We start from the raw sequence: 22,984 nt of genomic DNA on the forward strand, positions 1-22,984 counted from the left end.
AAATAGCCTGCACTGTAAATGATAAAATATATATTTGAAGGGCTCATGACAAATATAATGCTCAAACAGGAATATAATACTATTGATTAAAATGTCCCTTTGTAATAACATTCGGCTCGGATAATGCGCGTCTATACACATGACGGTAGGTTATCGATGGCGCAACTGTTTAATTAAATAAACAACATCTACAAACACACTCCAGGAAATAATCTCATTTTAACATGGTGTTGATTTCATAATGCTATTAGATCCGTCATGGTAATTCGGTAACGGAAATACGACTTGATTGAACAAATAATTGACTATAGGTATAAACAATGTAACCTTTAATGCCAATTTTAATAATGTTGAAGACTCGGGAAACGCATATGAAACAGTATGATAATAAGTGGCTATACATGATCACAACTGCATCAAATCAATCCTTATTTAAATGCTTATGTGTCCTCTGTGTTAAAGACCGAGACCGTTGACTGTTAAATGTTGTGGTTGAAACAAGAAGAGCTTCAAACATCAAAGACCGGAAAGAAAACCATAGATGCTCAGCCACAGTGAAAGTACGTAACGCAATTTGAGTTAATCCCTCCCTTTCTTGCATGGACTTTTAGGTTTGGATGCACAGAAATAATCTATCTTTCACAAAAATCCCTTTCAAAGAAATATTAAATGATGGGTGACAAGGAGAACGAAGGCAACTAATGTCCTAGTTGAGCCTTTTGTTTTAGATAATAATTTGTTTCCTGAATATAATATTGGTTCTATTAATAAATATTCTGGATAACTAGATACATTTACATTAGATGATCGATTGGATTGTGTAAATGAAGACTTATATGGTAGTATTTAGCATCCGATAATGAATTTATTTAGCTTATCAACACACTCTGTTCACACTGATTGGTAATCAGTTCATCGCTTTTACATGTCGATCCTGTATATTTGTATGTGAAATCATTAATCATTACACCTTTTGATTTTATGCCAACTGATATGTTTGATTCCATTTCAAAATTGTTCGTAATCAACCAGAATCAACACCCTGTTCAGAGTTCGCGATAAGTAAATACAATTAATTTGTTTCCTTGTATTCCCTTGAGTTTCTATGCGATTAATGAGAGCTCAGCACAACGAACGCCCAATGTACTACTGCCCCTGTGTTGACTCTTGGAATGCACTGACCTGTTTGTGTAATCAGCGATAGAGATAAGTTACACTATTCATATCAGTTTGGGGGTATCCTAGTGGTTAAAGCGTTCGCTCGTCACGCCGAAGACCCGGGTTCGATTCCCGACATGGGTACACTGTGTGAAGCCCATTTCTGGTGTCCCCCGCCGTGATATTGCTGGAACATTCTTAAAGCGGCGTAAAACCATACTCACTCATTCACTCATATAAGTTTGTTGTTTAACGCCGCACTCAGCACTATTCCAGCTATATGACGGTGGTCTGGACAAGAAAACCCAGTGATTGACATCGATGACATGCATCAACCAAGTCAGCGAGCTTGACCACCCGATCCCGTTACTCGCTTGTTACGGCAAGCATGGGTTGCTGAAGACCTATTCTAACCCGGATCTTCGTGTAAGTGATAAGGGTGTACATAAAAGCGACAAAACCGTTTCCATGGTCACAAGAAATATCAGCGTAGAGTTCATGTACATTAGCATTCAATTATGAACCACTGTCAAACAGTGATGATACCAGGTGGTCGTAAAAAGCCGACATGTTCCTGTCCTATCTACATCCTTTCGGGCTTTCCTCGCGCGTCAAGATGACACACATGTACTTGATATAACTGCAGTCCTATTCAAAGAAGTGATTAACCCAATTCACACACTAACTCGTTCCTTTAAATTGCCACTCAACACGAGTTTCTTGGGGATCCATCAAAGATCTAATTGTGATGGAATACATCAGCAACGTCAATCAGCCGATTTGTATGCTTTACTTCGTTCCTTGATACCTTTGATACGCACATAGGCAACCACAAAGGATCCATTAATACATTCTAATTAATACAGACTGGTATGTTAATGAGACAAAGGGATTTGTCTTCTTTAACCCTTACACAATCACATTAAAATACAAATTTAGGTAAGTGATCAGCTGCCACCGGGGTGTCATTGGCATTATTATTATTATTATTATTATTATTATTATTATTATTATTATTATTCTCGCTTTCCGCTGATAGGCACATGTACATGTGTGTACCTCCATTTAAGTTACATATATTTAATTTGAATTTTGGCAATGAAACCCAACTGAACACAATTATAAGCTTCGTCATTGCATTAATAACTGAATGATGAGTCTGCAAGATCTGTTTCCTGGACAAAATGCATTTACGCAAGTGTATATACATGTATTAATGTAGTTAGAATAGCGTAAGGTCTGTGTTAATGTAGTTAGAATGGCGTACGGTCTGTATTAATGTAGTTAGAATGGTGTAAGGTCTGTGTTAATGTAGTTAGAATGGCGTAAGGTCTGTGTTAATGTAGTTAGAATGGCGTAAGGTCTGTGTTAATGTTGTTAGAATGGTGTAAGGTCTGTGTTAATATAGTTAGAATGGCGTAAGGTCTGTGTTAATGTAGTTAGAATGGTGTAAGGTCTGTGTTAATGTAGTTAGAATGGTGTAAGGTCTGTGTTAATGTAGTTAGAATGGTGTAAGGTCTGTGTTAATGTAGTTAGAATGGTGTAAGGTCTGTGTTAATGTAGTTAGAATGGAGTTAGGTCTGTGTTAATGTAGTTAGAATGGTGTAAGGTCTGTGTTAATGTCACTTGCCCGAAGTGATTCAGATCGAGTACCAACCTAAATTAAACCCATTAGAATGGTCATGGGTAGTAGCGGACAAAGATATATAACCAAGTTCCAAGTCAGAATCCTAGGTTGAATTGCTGCGCCTTAGACGAGAAGATTACCCCCAACCAAATTTCGCATTGCATGTTTGTTTTGAAGAAATGACGAATATTCCGGATAAATTGCAATGTTCCCTGTAAAAGATCATATACCCAATCTTCTATCACTGCCACTCTGAACAGTCTTTGGAAGAGATCAGAGTTTTCACCATGTCATGCCAAAGTGAAAATGACAGATGGCGACCCGTTGAAATGTTTGTGTCCGAGTCGCAGTGTGACGTCGGAAATCAATTGTTCAAAGTCCACAGGAACACCAAATACGAGGGTTGATAAAAAAGGGCTGATTAACTTTCAACTATGGTCCATAAAAAGCGAATGAGAGAATGAAGTACATTGTTTGAGTATTTCATTGCAAGTGCATTTGGTCTGTTGAGGACGTTTGTGTGTTAGTGACAGCCAGTTGAACGTTATAGGGGTCCAAATTGACACAGAAATGGAAAAGAACGAGTACCGATCTGTCATCAATTTTTTTACTTTAAGCAAAGGAATTCATGACCGCATGTCACAGGTGTATGGGGATAAGTGCCCTAGCTATTCCATTGTAAAACGTTGGGCAGTAATGTTTAAGGCTTGGAGAACAAGCCTTGATGATGACCCTAGGTCTGGACGTCCCTCAACTTACATCAATGAAGATTTAATCAAGGAGACAGTAACGCTGATATACGTAGATAGACGTATTGCATTTGCTGAACTTGAGGAAGACACACGTACAGGTCTAAGACACGGATCCATTTAAAACTATACTCTTCAAAAAAGAAACTTGACATAGATGTAAAACCACTTTTTGCTAAATATCTAAAATAATTACATTAAATGAGAACCAAATAAGTCAAACAGAAAGATGATGTGTCTATAATTCGCGAAAACACGGTGGTAGGACGCATTGACAGGTGTGCGTTACAGAGACTTGGTCCTACAGCCTTACGTTCTTTCTCGCGTCATCGTTCATGGCGGACAGTTCCAGCAGGACAACGCTAGACCGCATATTGCACGTGTTTGTCAGGACTTCTTACAGCACAACAACATCCTGACATTACCTTGGCCAGCCCAGTCACCAGATTTGTCCCCGATTGAGCATCTGTGGGACGAGTTGGATCGACGCGTTCGCAGAAGGAATCCACCGCCTCAAACACTTCCGGCGCTTCTTGATGCACTTCAGCATGAATGGCAGCACATCCAACAGCGTGTTATTGACAACCTGATTGCATCTATGGGTCGTCGGTGTCAAGCGTAGATTGATGCACGTGGTGGGCACAACCGATACTGACAATTTTCTTTACCCCTGTGACTGTATCGTGTACGTGTGTCTGTCTAGGTGATACGATTAATGTTTTGAAGATTGTGTACAGTGTTTCAATTGTGGTTTCTGTGTCCTATTTTGAAACAATCGCATTATATTACATTTTGAAAGTCAGTGTCAAGTTTCTTTTTGTGAAGAGTATATTATTCATGAACATTAACAGATGTATACTATATCTGCTCGTTGGGTGCCGAAGTTTCTAAATTCTGATCTTAAGGGAAACTGACATTGCCAGAGAAAATCTAGAGCTAATTGAGGAAGATTTCGTCAAATTTAAAAAGAGATTAGTAACGGGTGATGAAACATGGGTCTACCACTATGATCCCGAGTCGAAATGTCAATCAATGATGGAAAGACACCATTCCACTTCTCCGGCACCCAAGAAATTCAAAAGACGATTACCGGTGCCTTCTATGCTGGTTTGCTTCGTCGCCTAAGAGATTCTATCAAAAACATACGGCGAGGAATGCTGACTGCTGGAGTTCTACCTCTTCATGACAATGCCTCTTCTCACACCTATCGACTTGCAAAGGATGCTGTGCGACCATGTGGGTTCGAAGAGCTTCCTCACACTCCATACTCGCCAGACCTGGCACCAAGTGATTTTCACCTGTTTCCTAAACTGAAAGAACACCTTCGTGGAAAGCACTTTGACGACTCCGATAACCTCAAAGCTGCCGGGAATGGGTGTTTCAGGGTGGCATCAGAAAACTTCTTCCCGACTTGAATTGAAAATCTTCACTAACGATATGAGAAGTGTATTGAAAAGCAGGGACATTATGTTGAAAAAAGCAGGGACATTATGTTGAAAAATATACTTAAAAATACTTTCACAATTGTTGGTTTTGTTTGTTAGGCTTGAAACCTTTTGACAAGCCCTCGTAGCACTTGCATTGCATGGCGACGTAATCAACAGGACACCCACGTCAGACCGGTACCGTAGTGGCCACCCACCCGTTTCAACCCCTCGCCAAGACATATGGTTCGAACCACGTATCTTCGACGCAGGTTCCAGATAGCAAGTCTTACAGGCCATACCATTCCTGGCCAAATTCTGACGGCAGAACGTCCTGCAAGATCCCATGATCTGTCACTAATCAAACATGTCTAAGATAAATTGGAACGACTCTGGCTTATCCTTCTTCAGATATGGAATGACATTCCAATGCCTTTCTTCAACGTCGGGGAATTGCATTGCAAGTTTAAAGGGACTTACCTTGATGCGCACGAAAGATCCAGGGCAATATTGTTCCAATGCTACAACCTCCATCCACTTACAAAGGTTGGGCTGTCGGCTAGCCTAGTGGTTAAAGCGTTCGCCCGACACGCCGAAGACCCGGGTTCGAATCACAACATGGGTACAATGTGTGAAGCCCATTTCTGTTGTCCCCAGCCGTGATGTTGCTGAAATATTACGGAGACATAATCACTCACTCACTCATGGTTCATTGAAGTATGAATCGAAAAAGATATATAGTCAATCTTCAAAAAACCTTTGCCGATGAGTATATGATCTGCTCTCAACAGTCATTGCTTTACACAGACATGTCATTAGAAGAATATGATTGTGTGAATATAGACACTGATGTACAGACCACCTGTGGCATATTAGGAAGCAGGAAGGACAATATACTAACTATACTTCCGACCGACATTCTGTTACTGATATACTGCCTGTAATGCCTACTGGCCAAGTCACCGATCACATTTTATGCCTGTTCAATCCGGAATCCATGAAATAAGGATCACACAAGTTGATGGACATATTGGTATTGTGGGTATAATACATATTACCCATCACACAGATTGGCCCTGCCCGACGCAATTGGAAGCATTTCACCATTTATTACATGACACCTTCCCGGAAAACCATTGGTTATGTCCCCCCGAGAGGGTAGAAATTAAGATGTATGGCAGTAATTTGTGACCCGTTGTGATTGTGGGTCTTGTCTCATTCATTTATTGTGTCGTGCGTGAAGTTAATGAATTTTAGAAGGTCGATAATAGGACATTACACCAACGAAATAGGCTGCACTGTAAATGATAAAATGTATCTTTTAAGGACTCATGATCAATAGAATGCTCAAACAGGAACAAAACACGACAACTCCTCGCCAAGACATGTATATGTCGTGATATGGTGTTATATTGGATACGAAAGATTATTACAACGTTGTTTAGGGAATTTTGGTCAAATCGGAGGTGTGGTACTTAAGATAAGGCTTCTGTTGTTAAAATGCAAAATAATTTAAAATTCTGCAAGAGAACGGCTTAAGAATTTTTTCTCATCAATGGTAAATCCTGGGCCACCGTCCGGCTCCACTCTGAGACAAGGCGTGGTTCGTACGTCGTTGGATATCTGTACCTCTGTTTACCCAGCAATTAATGTGATTGTGTGAATGAATGAATTAGTTGGCTTATGTTATATCACGGCTGTGCCGAGTGTAGGAGAAAATCCCATAGCAATCGATTCAGGTCAATAACAATCCTATAGAAACCCGTAGCTGAAGGCTGAACCAGTGATGTGAATTCGAGTGAGTGAGTGAGTTAACATTTAACGTCGCATCGGCATTATTCCAGCCATATAGCGACGAGACCAAGTTAATATATTAACAATTCAGTCATAAATGCAAAGTTATATTTAAAAACAAGTTATGAAACATATTCGAGCATACTATATTTTAAAAAAATTGATGAAACATATTTGAGCAAAACAATATCATTAATACAGTTTAAAACACGGGCAAAAGGCCACCAGTAACCAAAAGTAGGCCACCTCCTTGGGGATGTGAATTCGAATATTGCTCAGATATTTGTATACTCGCCAACGAACTGAGACCTCGGGAGCAAACTTATTCATGTATAACGATGTGAAATGTGCTTTGAGAATGTCTTTCTGCAGCGTGGAGTCATGCGCTATACAAGTAGTTCATGTGCTATTATAGCCTCTTTATTCTATATCATGTAATGTAATCCATCAACGGTAACTAACACTAAGGTAATAATCAGTGATTGGTGACATGTAAGATACATGCAGCCAAGGGCAATAGTAACAATAATTGTAGGACAATTGTCAAAATGGCATTATAACGACAGAGCAGATTCAATTCATATACAATAATAACCCCATAATTCATTTTTTGTTCTTCGTTATTTCATACAGCAGGTGAGATATATTTAGAAATACTTGTTTCATAACAGTTTTATAACAGACAACCACATACATAATACATCTTTTATGTCCATTCCAAATGTGTCCCAGAAACCTATGATTGTGAGTTCGAATCACGGTTCGCCCCGATAATGTTTCAAGGTTTGTCAGCACCATACCCGTGCTCGTGGGTTTCAACGAAGTGGTAAACGTCTCAGACCTACAACACTTCGGCTTTCATCCCACATTAAGCTGACACGCCGTGATATAACTGGAATACTGTTAGAAGCGGCGTTAAACCCAACTCACTCACTCACTCACTCACTCACTCACTCCAAATGTGTCCATGATAAGGAAGTTGTGGGTCAAGACTATGAAACCGAAGTGTAGTAATCCCCACTGTAATTGCAGATAATTCGGGTACACATGGATTACCTGGAAGAAAGGTCACATTTATTATTACCGAGTCTATTATGTCGATGTCGTGTATATAAACACCGGATTACTGACAACCGCTATTTTGTCTTTAACGCCCAATGGAATCAGTTTGGGCAGATAATCAAGACTGGGTATACTACTGCGTTGACGATTTGTATATTATGTTCTGGGACTCACCGAATAGTGGCATGCGTATTGTTAGACCCTTAAGCGTGGTATCCACGTAATTCACTGGTTGAAAATAAAAGCGACAGAGCCCTTGCCATATTCATAAGAAATCTCTGCCAGAAGTAGAGTCGGTTGTACGATTCCATCTGTGTCATGAGCATGTGCTTATGAACCACTATGAAATAGTGATGATACCAGGTGTTCGCGAAAAGGTAAGCGTATCCTATCCCACCAACACATGCACAGGCAAGTGTCACAAACACATGCACAGGCAAACCAATTGTTCACCTGAAAAACCACATGACAATATGGTACAAGTCAAAATAGGGAATTGCATCGGATATCATTCTTGTCACTGATGCGTCAGATTTGGAAATGCCGTCCTCATGTCTACATAAGGTTTTTTGAAGGCTTGGCTGAGGCCTTGAATGTTGTAACCTTGATCATGATCAAGCAGCTTCTGTGCAAGAGTCGCATGACGCTTTTTGAAATGGCTGGTATGTATATTTTAACTGCACAACTTGAACTGTCCTGCATTCGGGAAGGGGTGAAGGATGGGCACGGGGTTTGGGTTTCTGGGGTGGAGTCCTTTAGTCTATTGTTTATGTTTGTTACTAGAAGTGTTAAACGTGTATTTAGGTACATTAAATGCAATCAATGTGTTTATGTTTTTTTCATTTATCACCAATCAATATGGTTCATATCATAAATGTGCAGTGAACAGTTCTGAATTTGAAGAAGTTTGATCAAGAAAAGGAAACTATGTTACCAATTAACGTACTTGTCAATAGACAACTGAGTTGAACTTATCTGTTTTCTGTCTATCTTATATTTTGTCAGACTCACAACAACTTAAAGCTCGAATTGTTTATTGCTTACATGGCATCAAATTGGACCTACGAAAAAACGCTGTCATCTTTCAAAACGGCACTTACACGGCCTTAAAATCTCTTACTCACACACATACCACCTGCAACGTACAGACACCGGATTTGTTATTAAGAGGAGATAATCAAATCAGTTAACGCCAGCCGCCAACAAAAAAACAATCGATAAATTTACGTTACACTTCTACCAAAATAGGGCCTCTAATGTCCTATTAAACTGCAACAATACAAATAATCATTACACTATGCATACGGAACACAGCTGTATTTGAACTCACGAATACTCCGAATCATATTAAACATATTAAAAAGCTTAAATAAAATTAAGTTACAAATGTCTTTTTTGAGCCAGGTACAACACAATATCAATTAGAACCAACAGTCCATGTTTTCATCAACCTGAAATAAGACACACTTACAGTTGTATGTCTGCATAGTCTACATTGTTTTCGTCATTGCATTCCAACAACAGAGCCATTTCCTGGATTGGTCTCTCAATGTAAGTAACCGGTCCAGTTCGTTTTCAATTGGCTGTGGAATCTCTTTTACCTGCAGCTACATTCACTCGATGCACAAGGTTGTCCTTACAAAGGTAAGTATCACTTCCATTGATTGCGAGATCATTTCATCCCTTATCAGAACGATATAACCCTAACAAGGGTTCTACGTGGTCGTAACCGCCTCTGAGCAACTTGTAAGTTCTGAATGAGTTCTCTCCACCTGAACCAGAATTCCCTAACACAATGCTGGACACGTCTCCACTGTTTATGAAAGTAAATGTCCTTGATCTGGAAATTGCCTGGTGGTGGCACAACGATGCTTGTCTTGTGTTTAGAAGATGATTTGGTGGCAATTTAGGTGAATTGGGTACATACAGATTATCTGTAGTCAATGGCCGACTGTTCACAACTTGTCAATAACGTTCTCAAACCTTAAACATCCAATTGCTTGCCGACTTGATCCATCAAGCTAGAGAGCACATACCTACAGTACGGATTTGTCGCTACCATGATCCCCCAACATGGCAAGCACAGGGTGGATTCATAACAAAGGGGTTGAAACCACAGTCTTTGTTCAGCAGAATGTTGACCTATTCAGAGTCATACAATTCGTTTCGAGCACCCACAAAATTAGTACTGTGATCATCTCTCAATTGGCCTCGCACAGCAATAATCTCCTGAAGGCGTTAATGAAGTGAAGGAATCCCTAGAAACTGAGTTTGTTACTTCATTATGTTCAGCACGACACACCAGGCACGCGAACAAAGCACCGTAACGCTTGAGTTCCTTGCGTCCCTCTTTGACGAAAAATGGTCCGACCATATCCAAGCCACAATAAGAAACCAGGGGTGCCTCTGATATCCTATGGAAGCCTTATTCTTCCCTCACTGTAAATCTGTTTCTTGTCTTTGAGTTCTATTGCTTCATTCCGTCAATCCATGGTCAACGTATTAGTTGTAACATACAACGCAGCTGAGCCAAACTGAGCCTCATAATCCCTGGATACCTGCTTCAGCCCATAGTATGTGCAACCAGGAGATGCTGCTGCCCCGAACAAATGCACAGTCATTCTATACTCAGAAGGTTCAGTGTTGAGGTCACCTTTGTCACACAAGAGGAACCTAAGATAGTCTCTGTGCTTCTCTACCACATTGATTTGATAAAACATTTGCTCAATGTCACATTTCCTTTGGAAAATCTGCATGACTTGCAGACGGAATGGATTGAAACAATGGGCTCGACAGATGACATGACATCATGACTGATACCAACTGGTCCGCAATTGTTAATCTCCTTGTGTTTAATGGTACCACTATTCCCATCCAAAGTCTGTCTTTTGTCCATACGGATCATTGTCATTCACTGGTGGGAAGACTGTCCTTGTGGTGAGCGCTTAAGGACACTTATAACCTATCAACAGGCCCACTTTCACATCACTAAATGGTATAATGTCCTTAGCCAAATGTTCAAGATGAGGCCACATTTTCACTTGTTTGGGGGGTAGGTATATGATTCCTGTTCGCTGGCATAATGTTCCGCGTATATGCCGGAGGCAAATTAATAGTGATTGAGTTGTTAAATCGACGAACCTTCAGGCCAGTGATTTTCCTGCTGTCAATTAACTGTTCTTCTGCTGTGAGTGTAGACAGGAGCAGCGTTATGTGTGTTCCATTCACTTGCAACTCCTCACACGTTGTGTCGAGCCGGTGTATGATTGAGTATCTAAAAGTGCAAATACCAAATGTTCATACTCTGGACTGTCACAGTGTGATCCCCTTGCCCACTGTCAATGTGGCCACTCGCACTTGACTTCTTTGGCTCACAAACAGGAATGTCACTTGAATAACCAGTTTCTTTTACTTTAGTCTCACTTGATTCCTGCTTCCACGTATCTTCATGAAAAGGGGTTTGGTGGAACCTGCCACATGTTATGCATTTGCATCTCTTCGTGCAGTCCTTCGACCTGTGCACCGACTTCAAACATGCAAAACATAAGATCCTTTCCTTAACAAACTCCTTCTGATTCAGCATTGTAAAAGTTCAAGAAAATGGTGGCAGTAATCCAGGTCATTACCTTCATGGTCACTGTTAACACACAGTGACACACGTTTGACTTGTGAAGTACCAGCCTGTAACACTGTACGCCTCCTTGGAGTTGGGTGTTAGGTATCTTTAACCTTGAAACTGTCACAGGGTCGCACATATGATGTCGGCTTCCTTAATTAAATACAAAGTAAACAAATTCCCTAAATAGGGGAAATGAATAACCTCTTTATTTCCAATCAGAGACAATCCCGCCTAATGATATGACAACCACTCTGGGAGCTTCGCCAGCAATTTTATCGGCTAGTTTAATAACACAAACACACACACACACACACACACACACACACACACACACACACACGCATGCATGCATGCATGCACATCACTATATAAGTGCCATATTCTTGGATGCGACGTTAAACCCCATTTCACCTCAGCCACCTGAATTTTGGGCCATGCCTCAAGCTTGTCCCTGAAAGAGTTCGCAATGACAAACTGATTGCCGAACTTCTTGTCAAGCAAGGTCTTTGCTTCATAATAAGTTCCACTTATGTTGAGTTGTAGAACACCTTCAACACACTCCCGAGCTACACCTCCAAGATATTTCTGTGGATAGTATATACGTCCTGCAGAGGCAACACCACGAATCTCAATCAGTGTCTCAAATGCACTTTTCCAACTGACAATATCAACGAACATACTGGTTCAAGAGTTAGGAGTCTTCCCAGGCTAATCTGGTCAGCCAATCACTTTGTGATGTGAGAAAGGTTAACGACACTGTCCATGACATTTCTCTGTGAGTTAAACTCTGGAGCAGACACATCAAGTCTAGGTGAGTCTCTTGTTGCTTGAGAGTTACTTGCCTTGAAATTGGCACTGCACTCGCAGGTAAAACAGGTGTTTCAGTTGGCGTATTTGGCAACAATGGGTTTTTCTGGCACATATCTTTCAGCACTATATTGCCGTTCAATCCCTTCATCAATTTATCTATCTTGCGTGTGTCAGCATAATCAACCACTAAATCTCTCTGCAGCTTTCGCTAATACATGAATCGAGCCTCAGTTATATCCAGCACTTTTTCGTGTAGCTAACTAATTTCTTCTTAGATTCCAAATCCATGTATTTCATTCTCACTTTCAGTACTGCTGCATCCGCTGCCGCTTCGACGTTTTCTACTCTCACCATGCATTAGCGAGCTATTTTCACTTATTGTCTCTTCCCACACACTGTGTCCTGTTCAATCACGAAAATGCAAAGAATCCGCGAAGTTCAGTCAGAAATATCCCACTAAATAACATGTTTTGACATAGCATACACATGTCCAGACTCGACTATTTAAATTTACAGACGGCCGCCATATGAAATATTACTGAGTGTGGTGTTATACAACAACAAACATGCAAAGAACAGATGTAGAATAAGTGTTCTGAACTTTTTCTAATCAGTTATATTAATGTAGTATTGTACCACCACACCGCATGTACCGTTTGACTGATATGTAGTTATTTCATGAAAATGAGAACGTTTATGAAATATCTACTCCCCGCAACGTTCCCGTATTGGAAGATGCGCTAATTGCATGATATGATCGTTAAAAGGCCAGTAATTTAATGATTTAATCAAAACAAAATTACCACTAATGAATGACATTCGTAAAAACAGGTATTCATGGTATATGAACATCCATAACACTTGGTATGATGGTTATATCTAAAGCTTCGCTTTGATGGACAAAAATGTATTGTGCATCAATAACAGTTATCTGATAATGTATTTTTTGTGTCCTGAAAAATATGGATCAGTGCATACGTGTTAAAAGTATTAAAACGTGTTTATGAACATCCTTAACAATGTTCCGCATTGCGAATAATGGGTGAGTGAGTGAGTTAATATTTAACGTCACATCGGCAATATTTCAGCCATATCGTGACTGCGAATAATGGACATACATGTATTGTTTATTAATAATAGTTGCCTAATAATGTATTTATTTGGTGTTCTGAAATATGGATCAATGCATACGTGTATGGAAGTAGTAAAAACGTGTTCTTAACAATGTTCCGCATTGCGATTATTTTTCTTTATGGACGATGTTTTGACCCTCCATGTTCATTGGCAGCATTACCACTATAAATCACATGACACATTTCTGAAGAACCATTGGTTACGTCTCCTAGAGGGAGAGGAAATGAAGATGTATGGCATTATTTGTGACCCGGTGTGTTCATGGTAATTTCTCGTTCTTTTATTTTGCCGTACCGGAAAAACGCCATCTTCGGATTGGTTATGTAGCTACAGAGTTTTATAAGGTCGATAATCGTGCTCTATCTTAAAGAAATAGGTTGTACTGTAAAATAATAAAACTACTGGCATGGTATCTTCAAGGACTCACGACAGTACTCAAGTAGGAATAAAACACTCTGAATAAAAAGTCCCCTTGTAATAACATTAATCTTAGATAATGTGGGTCTATTCGTTGACGGTGGCGTGACTGTTTAATTAAATAAAAAATATCTACAAAAACACACTCTAACATATAATATGATTTTAACAAGCACCGGGTAATCGTTTGCACAAATGTTTAGATATTAATACACCATCAACATAAACTGTCTTGGAAAGTGATTCTGATTTTCCAACAATAACATTGATTTTTTATATCCATATTTTTACGGAAAACAGACATTTCGGCTACAAGAGTGTATATTAAAGTAATATTACGTCCAACTGATGAAGTATGAACACCTTCCTAAAACATCATGATAGGAAATGGACTTCATTGCAGTAATATGTGAAAGAGCACTATAATAAAACACCAAAAGGGGTATTCAAATATACAAAACGCAATACAGGCAGCGTTACATTCATCTTACTGATGAAGGTCTTAAAGGGTTAAGCTTCACTTCATGGCATGATTCATTTGGCGTGTTCTCGAACAGCATGGGCAGCAAATATCAAACATCAACGCCAGACATTTATATAAGCAGTCTCGATTATCCGACGAAACAGATTCCATAGGGCGCGAGAGGCAAAATAGCGGTAGAAATTGTGTATAACTAAAAATTAGTGATGACATCAGGTGTTCGAGAAAGGGGTTAGCATGTTTTCCTGACCCACCGGTAGCACCCGCCACGCACATAATTTCATATAAAAGATGTAATTGTTGCCTGACACCGCAAGGCAGTACTCCAGATTCGTAAACTGGAAGTTTCTCGATTAACAATTAAATGAAAGAATTAACCTGAAATATGGCCCTAACTCCATGTCATATGTAGACATGATTGATTGTTTTCATATTAATTCCAACAGTGAGTGAGTTTGGTTTAACCCGCTTACAACAGTACTTCAGTTATATCAAGGTGTGTCAAATGATGGCCGAAGTTCTGCATGTCTTAGACGTATAACACTTTGGTGAAACTCGCCGGTATGGTGCTGGCAAACAAAGAAACACAATCAGGGCAAAGCTGGGATTCGTCAGCTTGAAAAAGTCCATTGTTTTTATAGATTGCTGTCTTGGGTTTGTTGTGTAATGGTCGGTTTTTTAAAGACGGAGACAAATGAGTGGGGATATAAAAGTGTACATCCTGTACATCCAACAAATACTTAACATTTAGTTTTGATGAAATGACTAAAGCATTATATTTACAACTATTGTAAGCTGTCCCCCTTTGCAAAACAGTTATAATTACGATGTATATAAACGATAGGGTTGGAAAGTGTCACTGTGTTAAACTGATCTTTTAACCAAGAACATTAACAAGTATGTCAAGTGAAATACAACGGTTAGGTTATTTGTGGTTATTCTCACTCATTGGCTCATGTCACACATACATGTATATTCTTCCATTTATGTTACAGTAGGGATTATTCAATATTTTGCATGCACATTAACAATACCGTTTGACAAACGAGATCAACGTATTCACAAGGTTTCATACAGAAGAACAAATTGAATAGAATGTCATTGTTGAGGTATTGGCAGTTAGACTTCAATAATACCAGTTACATGCATAATTAAATATAAGTACTTAAAAATACATGATGCATTAATATCATACTGAAGTTTAGGATAACCAGATTCTTTCATATTGCTATTGTTATTCTGTCATGGCATGACTCGTTCATATTTTTATTGTAGTATGAAAGAATCGGGTGGTGCTTAACTTCTTTTTAATAGTATTACTATATGCTTGGTATGCATAATTTCCATCTACTCCTGACCGACAGGGGTGAAAACAGTAGGTTACTTGGTCGCTATTGTAACAAGTATGTAGTTAGAATGTTTTAGACACTGTGCAAATGTCATTGCGCAAAGAAATATGAACTCTTTCATTCTTTCTAAGCTCTATTTGTAGTTGATGCGTTAAATGCGTTTGGTTATAGGGAAGAACGACAGACAATCTCAGGCTTTCTCATTGCATTTAAAACTCAACGGTTGGTATGCATGATCTAAATCTATTTCCTGTACAGCCCACATATACGTAAACTTCATTGATGTGGTCCGTCAGAACGATGTAAAAGCTGTGGACATGCCACTTGATCAAAGAAAGCTGAACTCTTTCAAGGTTTGTACACTATACTTGCAGTTGATGCGTTAGATTGTAAACAGCTCTGTACAACATGAAAAGCTGTGTCCCATGTGGTTACAGAAGTGGAATCAAACGCGACACTCTGGATTTGTCTCTGATTTTGTGCTCGCGTGGAAGAATCGTGGGATTATAAGGCTAACACATACTAGAAGCGATAGCGACCGACAGGTTAATATTCTGGGGAGTGTTTTCAGTCACTGCTTCGATTCAGACACACAATTCTCTTTCTCATTAGAGAATTCTAATCTATAAGAAAGGGGCTGCCATTTTTTTCACATATTTTTTAGGACATTGTCTGGCGAACATTTTTTATCCTCCCGTTTTTCAAACCGGCGATCAGCATGTCCATCCGTCCTCCACAAGTTTCCCGTATCCGGAGCAGAACTCCTAAACCGTTGAATATTTCTTGTTAAAACTTACAGATCAGTGGTCTCAAAGTGAACTGGCGCCTTTTGATGATTTGGGATTTTTTTATTATTATTTTTTTTTTATGACGACAAGTTGGACTTATACTGAAAAGGAGGGCTGTGCTCGTTACCGGAGCAGAACCCCCAAACCGTTGAATATTTCTTGATAAAACGTGCATAACAGATCAGTCTAGTTGTGAACTGGTGCCTTTGGTGATTTGGGATTTTGAAAACTACTGCAAAGCTTTTCTCTCTTCTGAAGGTTCAAAAGGCAATGAACCAAAAGTGGGGTAGCCAAAAGTAGCCAAACTCGAACACCAGACCGGTTGGATATGTTGTCTCCTGATGACTCTTTATTTGTACAATCAGAGGCCCAACATTTTTTTGGGGAAATTATCACGAAAAGGAAGATACAATCTTATATATATGCATGAAGATCTAAGGAAACCTCTTTAAGAGTCGAGTCAGGTGAACTTACTGATGAGCAAATCAGCGCCGAGGCTTCAAAATTATCGTCATGAAAGAAGAAGAAGGTATAACATGGTCATTATATTGTGCATTTTTCATCCTCCCGTTTCTGAGCGCTGTGGCATGTACACACAAAAATGGATGCCATAGAAGGAATATGTGTTATTTGTGGAATCTACTGTGTGCAAATCGCACTTCATTGATGACACTGACATTTCATTTCAACAAAATGTTTGAGTTAATATAATATACTCAATGAAACACTGGATACGTGGTGTATATTAGGAAGCAGCACAAGAATATCATCCAGATGGTAACATTTCGGTCGGCCCGATGACCTGGACCCGGTTATATCAAACTTTAATGATGCATTACCATGCCATGTCATTAACCTTCATTAACTAATGTATCATTAGGGTTTAATGTAGCCATTAGTTAATGAGGCTTTGATACAACCGGGTCCTGGAGATTGACACAGGAAGGAAGATACAGTGAAAACATGTCCGTCCGACAGTCACACAATCACATACCGACTAGAATTCCCTCTGGCCAAGACAGTGGGGTACTATGATAGGAATTAGTTCCGTTATATGGTCGAACATGGTTAACCGCCTCCTTGGTCAAGAGGGGGAGCGTCCGGCCGGAGAGCGGAAGGTCCGGGGTTCGATCCCCGGCCGCGTCATACCAAAAGACGTTAAAAGATGGTACTTGTTGTTACTCTGTCTGGCGCTCGGCATTAAGGGGCTAAAACAAGGACTGGTCGGCTCGGAGTCAGTATACTGTGTCTGAGTGAGGTGTTCATGTTAAACTGCGGCATGGTATCTCAGTGAGCTAGCACTATAAATCGGCATCAGTCCGGACTAGTACAAGCAGCCACACACACACGTGCATGCACGTCGCTATATAAGTGCAATAATCTGGGACGCGACGTTAAACCCCATTTCACCTCACCTCGAACATGGTTAAAAGAAGGAGTTAATGTCAAATGGGTTACGTGGCACTTAAGACAAGGCCATTGTAAGGACAAATGCAATAATTATTTTTAAATTCTTTTGCCATGTAATGTTGATTAATTCACAGGATTTAACAGCATTGAGATGACGAACTTAAATTAGGTCGCAATCTCCGTCTATTGGCTCCTGAGAACTCCGAGGGCCAAGTCCTTTTCCACACCGAAAGACAAGTGTGGTTCGTTCTAAGGTGTACATATTGGCCATGCACGTTGCTCGATAGGTACTCTCTTTTTACAGCAATGGATTTGAGAGCTTCTTATTCCCTTGACGCGCAAAGGTAGCTTTGTTTGTACACTCCAAAGAAAGAAGTGGATTTCATGCAAATGTTTCCGTCGATAATAATAGGTCATGTCCTTTGAGAATGCCCCTCTGTAACAGTATCTCGTGCATTCTCCGTGTATTGACTGGTTGTAGAGCAAGGTTATAACACAAGTAGAGTTCGTTACAAGCAAAATGTCGACCGGTGCAGGTAACATTTAATTTATGTTTTTAGCCTTTACCTACTTACGCGTTTAAGTATGCAGTGAAACCCTGACAAGTAGTAAATGAAAAGGTCATGTGAAAATCTCTACTCAACAGGTTTTCTTTAGTGCGACTTTTGAATCATCAGCTCTTGTTCTTTGATCATTGTCATAGATGTACATATATGAGATATGAGACACAAGTAATGATTAAAATAAGAGTCATGCGGCTTACAATATGTATTTCATGTTAACATATGATCTTGAATAATCATTTAAAACGTTTCATCATCTCTTCTCCAGATCATACCTTTGATGTATATCACCTTTTTACGCTGACAGCGAGATGAACTCAATGTCAACTCTTTGTGGTTTAATGATTAACAGGGCAGTTAAAGTCGGGACGGCGTAATTGTCTGTTAACAACTCAATTGAGTTGTGACGGCTCAGTCAATAAAAGTACTGTTATTCTACCTAAAAAGTCAAATTTACCATGCGACATCTCACTGGGGACCAAGGAAATGTATCCAGACGACAGGTTTTTCTACATAAAAGGTTCTACTGATCAGACATAAAATAATGGTAATTATATGCGAGAATGCCGGTACCAAGGACCGTATCTATAATACAGAGGTTTCCACATTTAAGGTTTTCTACTCAACGAGAATTCACTGTACATATCTAGCAACTCGTGAAGATACGGGGTAGAATAGGTCTTCAGCAACCGATGCTTGCCGTAAAAGGCGACTATGCTTGTCGTAAGAGGCGACTAACGGGATCGGGTGGTCAGGCTCGCTGACTTGGTTGATGCATGTCATCGATCCCAATTGTGTGGATCTATGCTCATGATATCAATCACTGGATTGTCTGGTCCGATTATTTTACAGACCGCCGTCATTTAGCTGGAATATTGCTGAGTGCGGCTCAAAACAACAAACAAACAAACAAAACAAATCCTTGCACACGAACTTTGTGTTTTGATGAAATAACTCCAGAAGAACAGAAACTGTGATGTCACACTGAATATATTATGAAGACCCATTATTGTATCACGACAGGTTAGATTATATTCATACAATATTTTCCAAAAGTGGCTCCCACAGGAGACTAAGTGAGACCAAGCGATATCTACATTGTAGATATCGCTGCAATGAAATTGCATCACAATGTTTTGCAGACCATTATGACGTCATTGATTACCATGACCATGACATTTGATTGTGACGTCATGGTAATCAATGACGTCATAATCAAATGAGATCACTAATTGCTCTGCTACTGAAGCTGTTAGCAAAAGTTGGAAAAATGATGTTGGATGATAAATAAAATCTCACCCTCGTGTCTTTTGATTTAAAATATATCAACACTCATTGATGTATTTGATATCAAAAGACACTCGGGTGAGATTCTACATATATATTTAGTAGAAGTGCGTTTGACAGCTTTTGATAAGAATATCGTTTTATACATGTACAAAAGTGTTTGTTTACTTGCCTGATAGTAAAGTTTGAAAAAATGTCATAGCTTTTTTACAAGTCCTGCATGAAACGACATGTGCCGTTATAATTGTTTTACAATTTCATGTTTTAGAATGTGTTATACAGGGCACAACGTGGCACTACCTTAAAAGTACAGTGTTATATTAAGTCAGTGGCAACGTTCAATATGTATTTAAAGGAACTTATTATAAATCATGCTGGACAAGTTCTGCCCGAAGATTTCTTCATAGAAATGGGAAGTCAATTTTTACTGTTGATGCGAGCTAAATTAACAATGTGCCGGTATTCATTCATCCTTATGTGTGTTCACTATTAAGTTCTCTCTTTTATTTTGGAAGCAAAATAGGCAATATTTTCAAACAACAACGTTTATTTTATGTATGCATGGTCATTTACCTTATAAATGTTGATATGTAAACAGAACGATCAATATTAACATTTGTAAAGTGTGTTTGTGAATTAATGCTTCATGCATTTAATAGTATGCAAATGAAATGTACATATTAAAGACTGATTCTGTTAAAACATATTTTTCTAATTGCAGATGCGATCGTTCTCTTTTGATATTGGACACGAATGAAATTGACAATTCACTGCGTCTGTGTGCCAGGATCCTATACATTATTGAAATAATCTCACTTCTGAAGCCAGGCCATCAGAGGACAACTTGTAAATGTATTGTGACAAAAGTTCCACATTTGAAATTCCCAGGGCATCGACTTGTGTTCCCAGTAAGTGATGCATCCTGTAGTGTTTAATAGTTGATATTGCTTATCGGCTATGGAATGTGTACATGATGTTATTCTTATGGATTGGGACATCACCATATTGAACATATACTTACGATAGATATGTAGTGTATGTCTCAAGTAGCCCAACTCTTACCATTGGAGCAAGGGCTGCTTTCCGTGTGTTATCGATCGGTCGACTGCAGCGGTCTACTTGCTGACGAGGTACTCGATGCACTTGCTATCTTACTACCGCGCTGGAGCAATTGTGAACCAAAGTTACTGAAATGAAAGCAAGATTGGGATTGATTCCTTGAAGGATGAACACCCTGGAGTGTTCTTTTAGTTATTCTCTGTGGAAACCTTGACGTTCGCGGCGATACTTGTACTCTTTCAAGGACAAGCAACTGGTACAATTGACGATCACTGAAAGCTGATGTAAGTTGTCAACTTTTATGAGTAACCTATTGTGTTTTGCGTTCATATTGACTCCCAATTCCGACTTTGTTATTCGCTTAAGAATGTCGATGACCACCTTTTGCTTTGGAATTTCAACAGTGTACAATAGCCACGAATAAAGAAACTTGATATTAAGAAGAGCACAAGAAATACTGGTTTCGTGTGTGGAATATGTTTAATGATTGAAAGTGCCTTTATATTGCCCAATCATGAATAATTCATCCATCAACGGCCTAAATGGTGAAGTGGAAGTGGAAAACAAGGCCTTATTATTGGCAGGGATTTACCTAAATAACTATTACCTGTGGGTCATTTTTGCCATTGGTTTTCCCGGAAACTGTGCCAGTGTTGTGACAATTATTCGCATGCAAAAGCTGACCACGTCGACATTTTATGTTGCCTTCTTAGCCGTAGCGGACAACTTGGCTATTGTTCAAAAGCTGCTGTACCTCCAACTTACATTACACGGGGTATGGATCGGATCCGTTGGATGTAAGATACTGAATTTCTTAACTTTGTTCCTGGTCACTTATTCCAACTGGATATTGGTAGCTATGGCAGTCGAGCGATTTGTAGCTGTGAAATATCCTTTGAAGATTAGTGTGTTTTGGAGCATAAAGCGGGCATATGTAAGTCTTATTATGCTGGGTGTGCTCATGTTCGGAGTGTATAGCCACCTTTTTTGGACCTTCACTTCAGGCAATGGAATAGATTGCGGGATGTTTATTGAATACGTTCAGTTTTACCGTGATATTTGGTATTGGATCAGTGCGGCTGTGTACTCCATTATACCTTGCATTCTTCTCCTTTCTTTGAATGTTCTCATCATACGGGCAATCAAGATCTCCCGACAGCAGCGCATTGAGATGTCTGTTGAGAGTGAAAAGGCACAGACAACGGGAAAAACAGTGCGCCAGGACAGACAAATAACTGTAATGTTAATGACCGTCACCTTTGTGTTTGTGATTTTAACGGTACCACGAACTATTTACGTTGTGGTGGATCTTTTCTGGACTGTTGAGTATGGTACACTGGAAGATGCTCAGAAATATCTCATTAATCAAGTGACATTTTTCCTGTGTGATTCCAACCATGCTATCAATTTCTACCTGTATTTTATCACTGGCCGTAAGTTCAGACGTCAGTTTCTGGACCTGTGCATGTGTCGGAAACGGAAACGACAAGCCCAGAACGTAACAAAGTGTCATTCAGTGTCATGTACAACTTCAGTGAAAGCTGAATCTCGAAACGGCAGCAGAGCAAATAGAAAATTTAAACCAGTAGCTATGTGAATTACTTTTTTGAAACGAAATAGGCATTAGATTTAGAATTAAAAATTAATCATTTGATCGAAAAACAGAATAAATCATTGCTTTCAAAATAGACATTTATGGGTTGAGAAAGTTGACTGATATGTACCATTGAAAGCATAATGACTCTTGATAATAATTATACAAATTTAATTGAAAAATGTGTCCTTGTTGGGCATGGTGTGTAATACATGTGTGACTAATACATTGTATGTTGCTGGGTGTTTTACTATTGTCAACTCCAATCAAATGTGATTGCTAGAATATTTTCGGTAGCACTGACCTGTATAGCTCACTACAGTATACGATATATTGAATAAAATATTTGCACAGCAAATACAGGCGTTCAAGCTTACATTCTCACCATAATAGAATGTGTACATGATTAAAAAAGTAGATGAGAAATAGTTGAAGTGAATACACACCACAGTCATACTAACGGCATGATATTTAATTTCATCTCTTGCCAAAAATCATGTCACTTTTTGAAAACAACACATGCCATAAAGCAATTAGTGACATTCGACTCATCTCAGTTGTTTCTTTGTTGTTTAACGCCGCATCAAGCAATATTGCAGCAATATAAAGGCTGTCTTATATAAAATCGAATCTGGAACAGATAATCTCCAGTGATGGAC

At 39.3% G+C, this 22,984-nt stretch overlaps 1 protein-coding gene across 1 annotated transcript in view; it reads left to right on the top strand.

Annotated features, from left to right (window-relative positions):
• The window catches only part of LOC124143107 (thyrotropin-releasing hormone receptor-like), a 35,479-nt gene extending 12,794 nt beyond the window's left edge, over positions 1 to 22,685 (top strand). Inside the window, exon 2 of the mRNA XM_046511933.2 lies at positions 20,394 to 22,685. Within this exon, the coding sequence (XP_046367889.2) occupies positions 21,246 to 22,328 (1,083 nt within the window). The 5' untranslated portion in view covers positions 20,394 to 21,245 and the 3' untranslated portion in view covers positions 22,329 to 22,685. The remainder of the gene's footprint in view (positions 1 to 20,393) is intronic.
• Positions 22,686 to 22,984: the final 299 nt, after the last annotated feature.

The sequence above is a fragment of the Haliotis rufescens genome, unplaced genomic scaffold, assembly GCF_023055435.1.
Source record: "Haliotis rufescens isolate VD_foot unplaced genomic scaffold, xgHalRufe1.0.p SCAF_10, whole genome shotgun sequence".
NCBI lineage: Eukaryota > Metazoa > Mollusca > Gastropoda > Lepetellida > Haliotidae > Haliotis > Haliotis rufescens.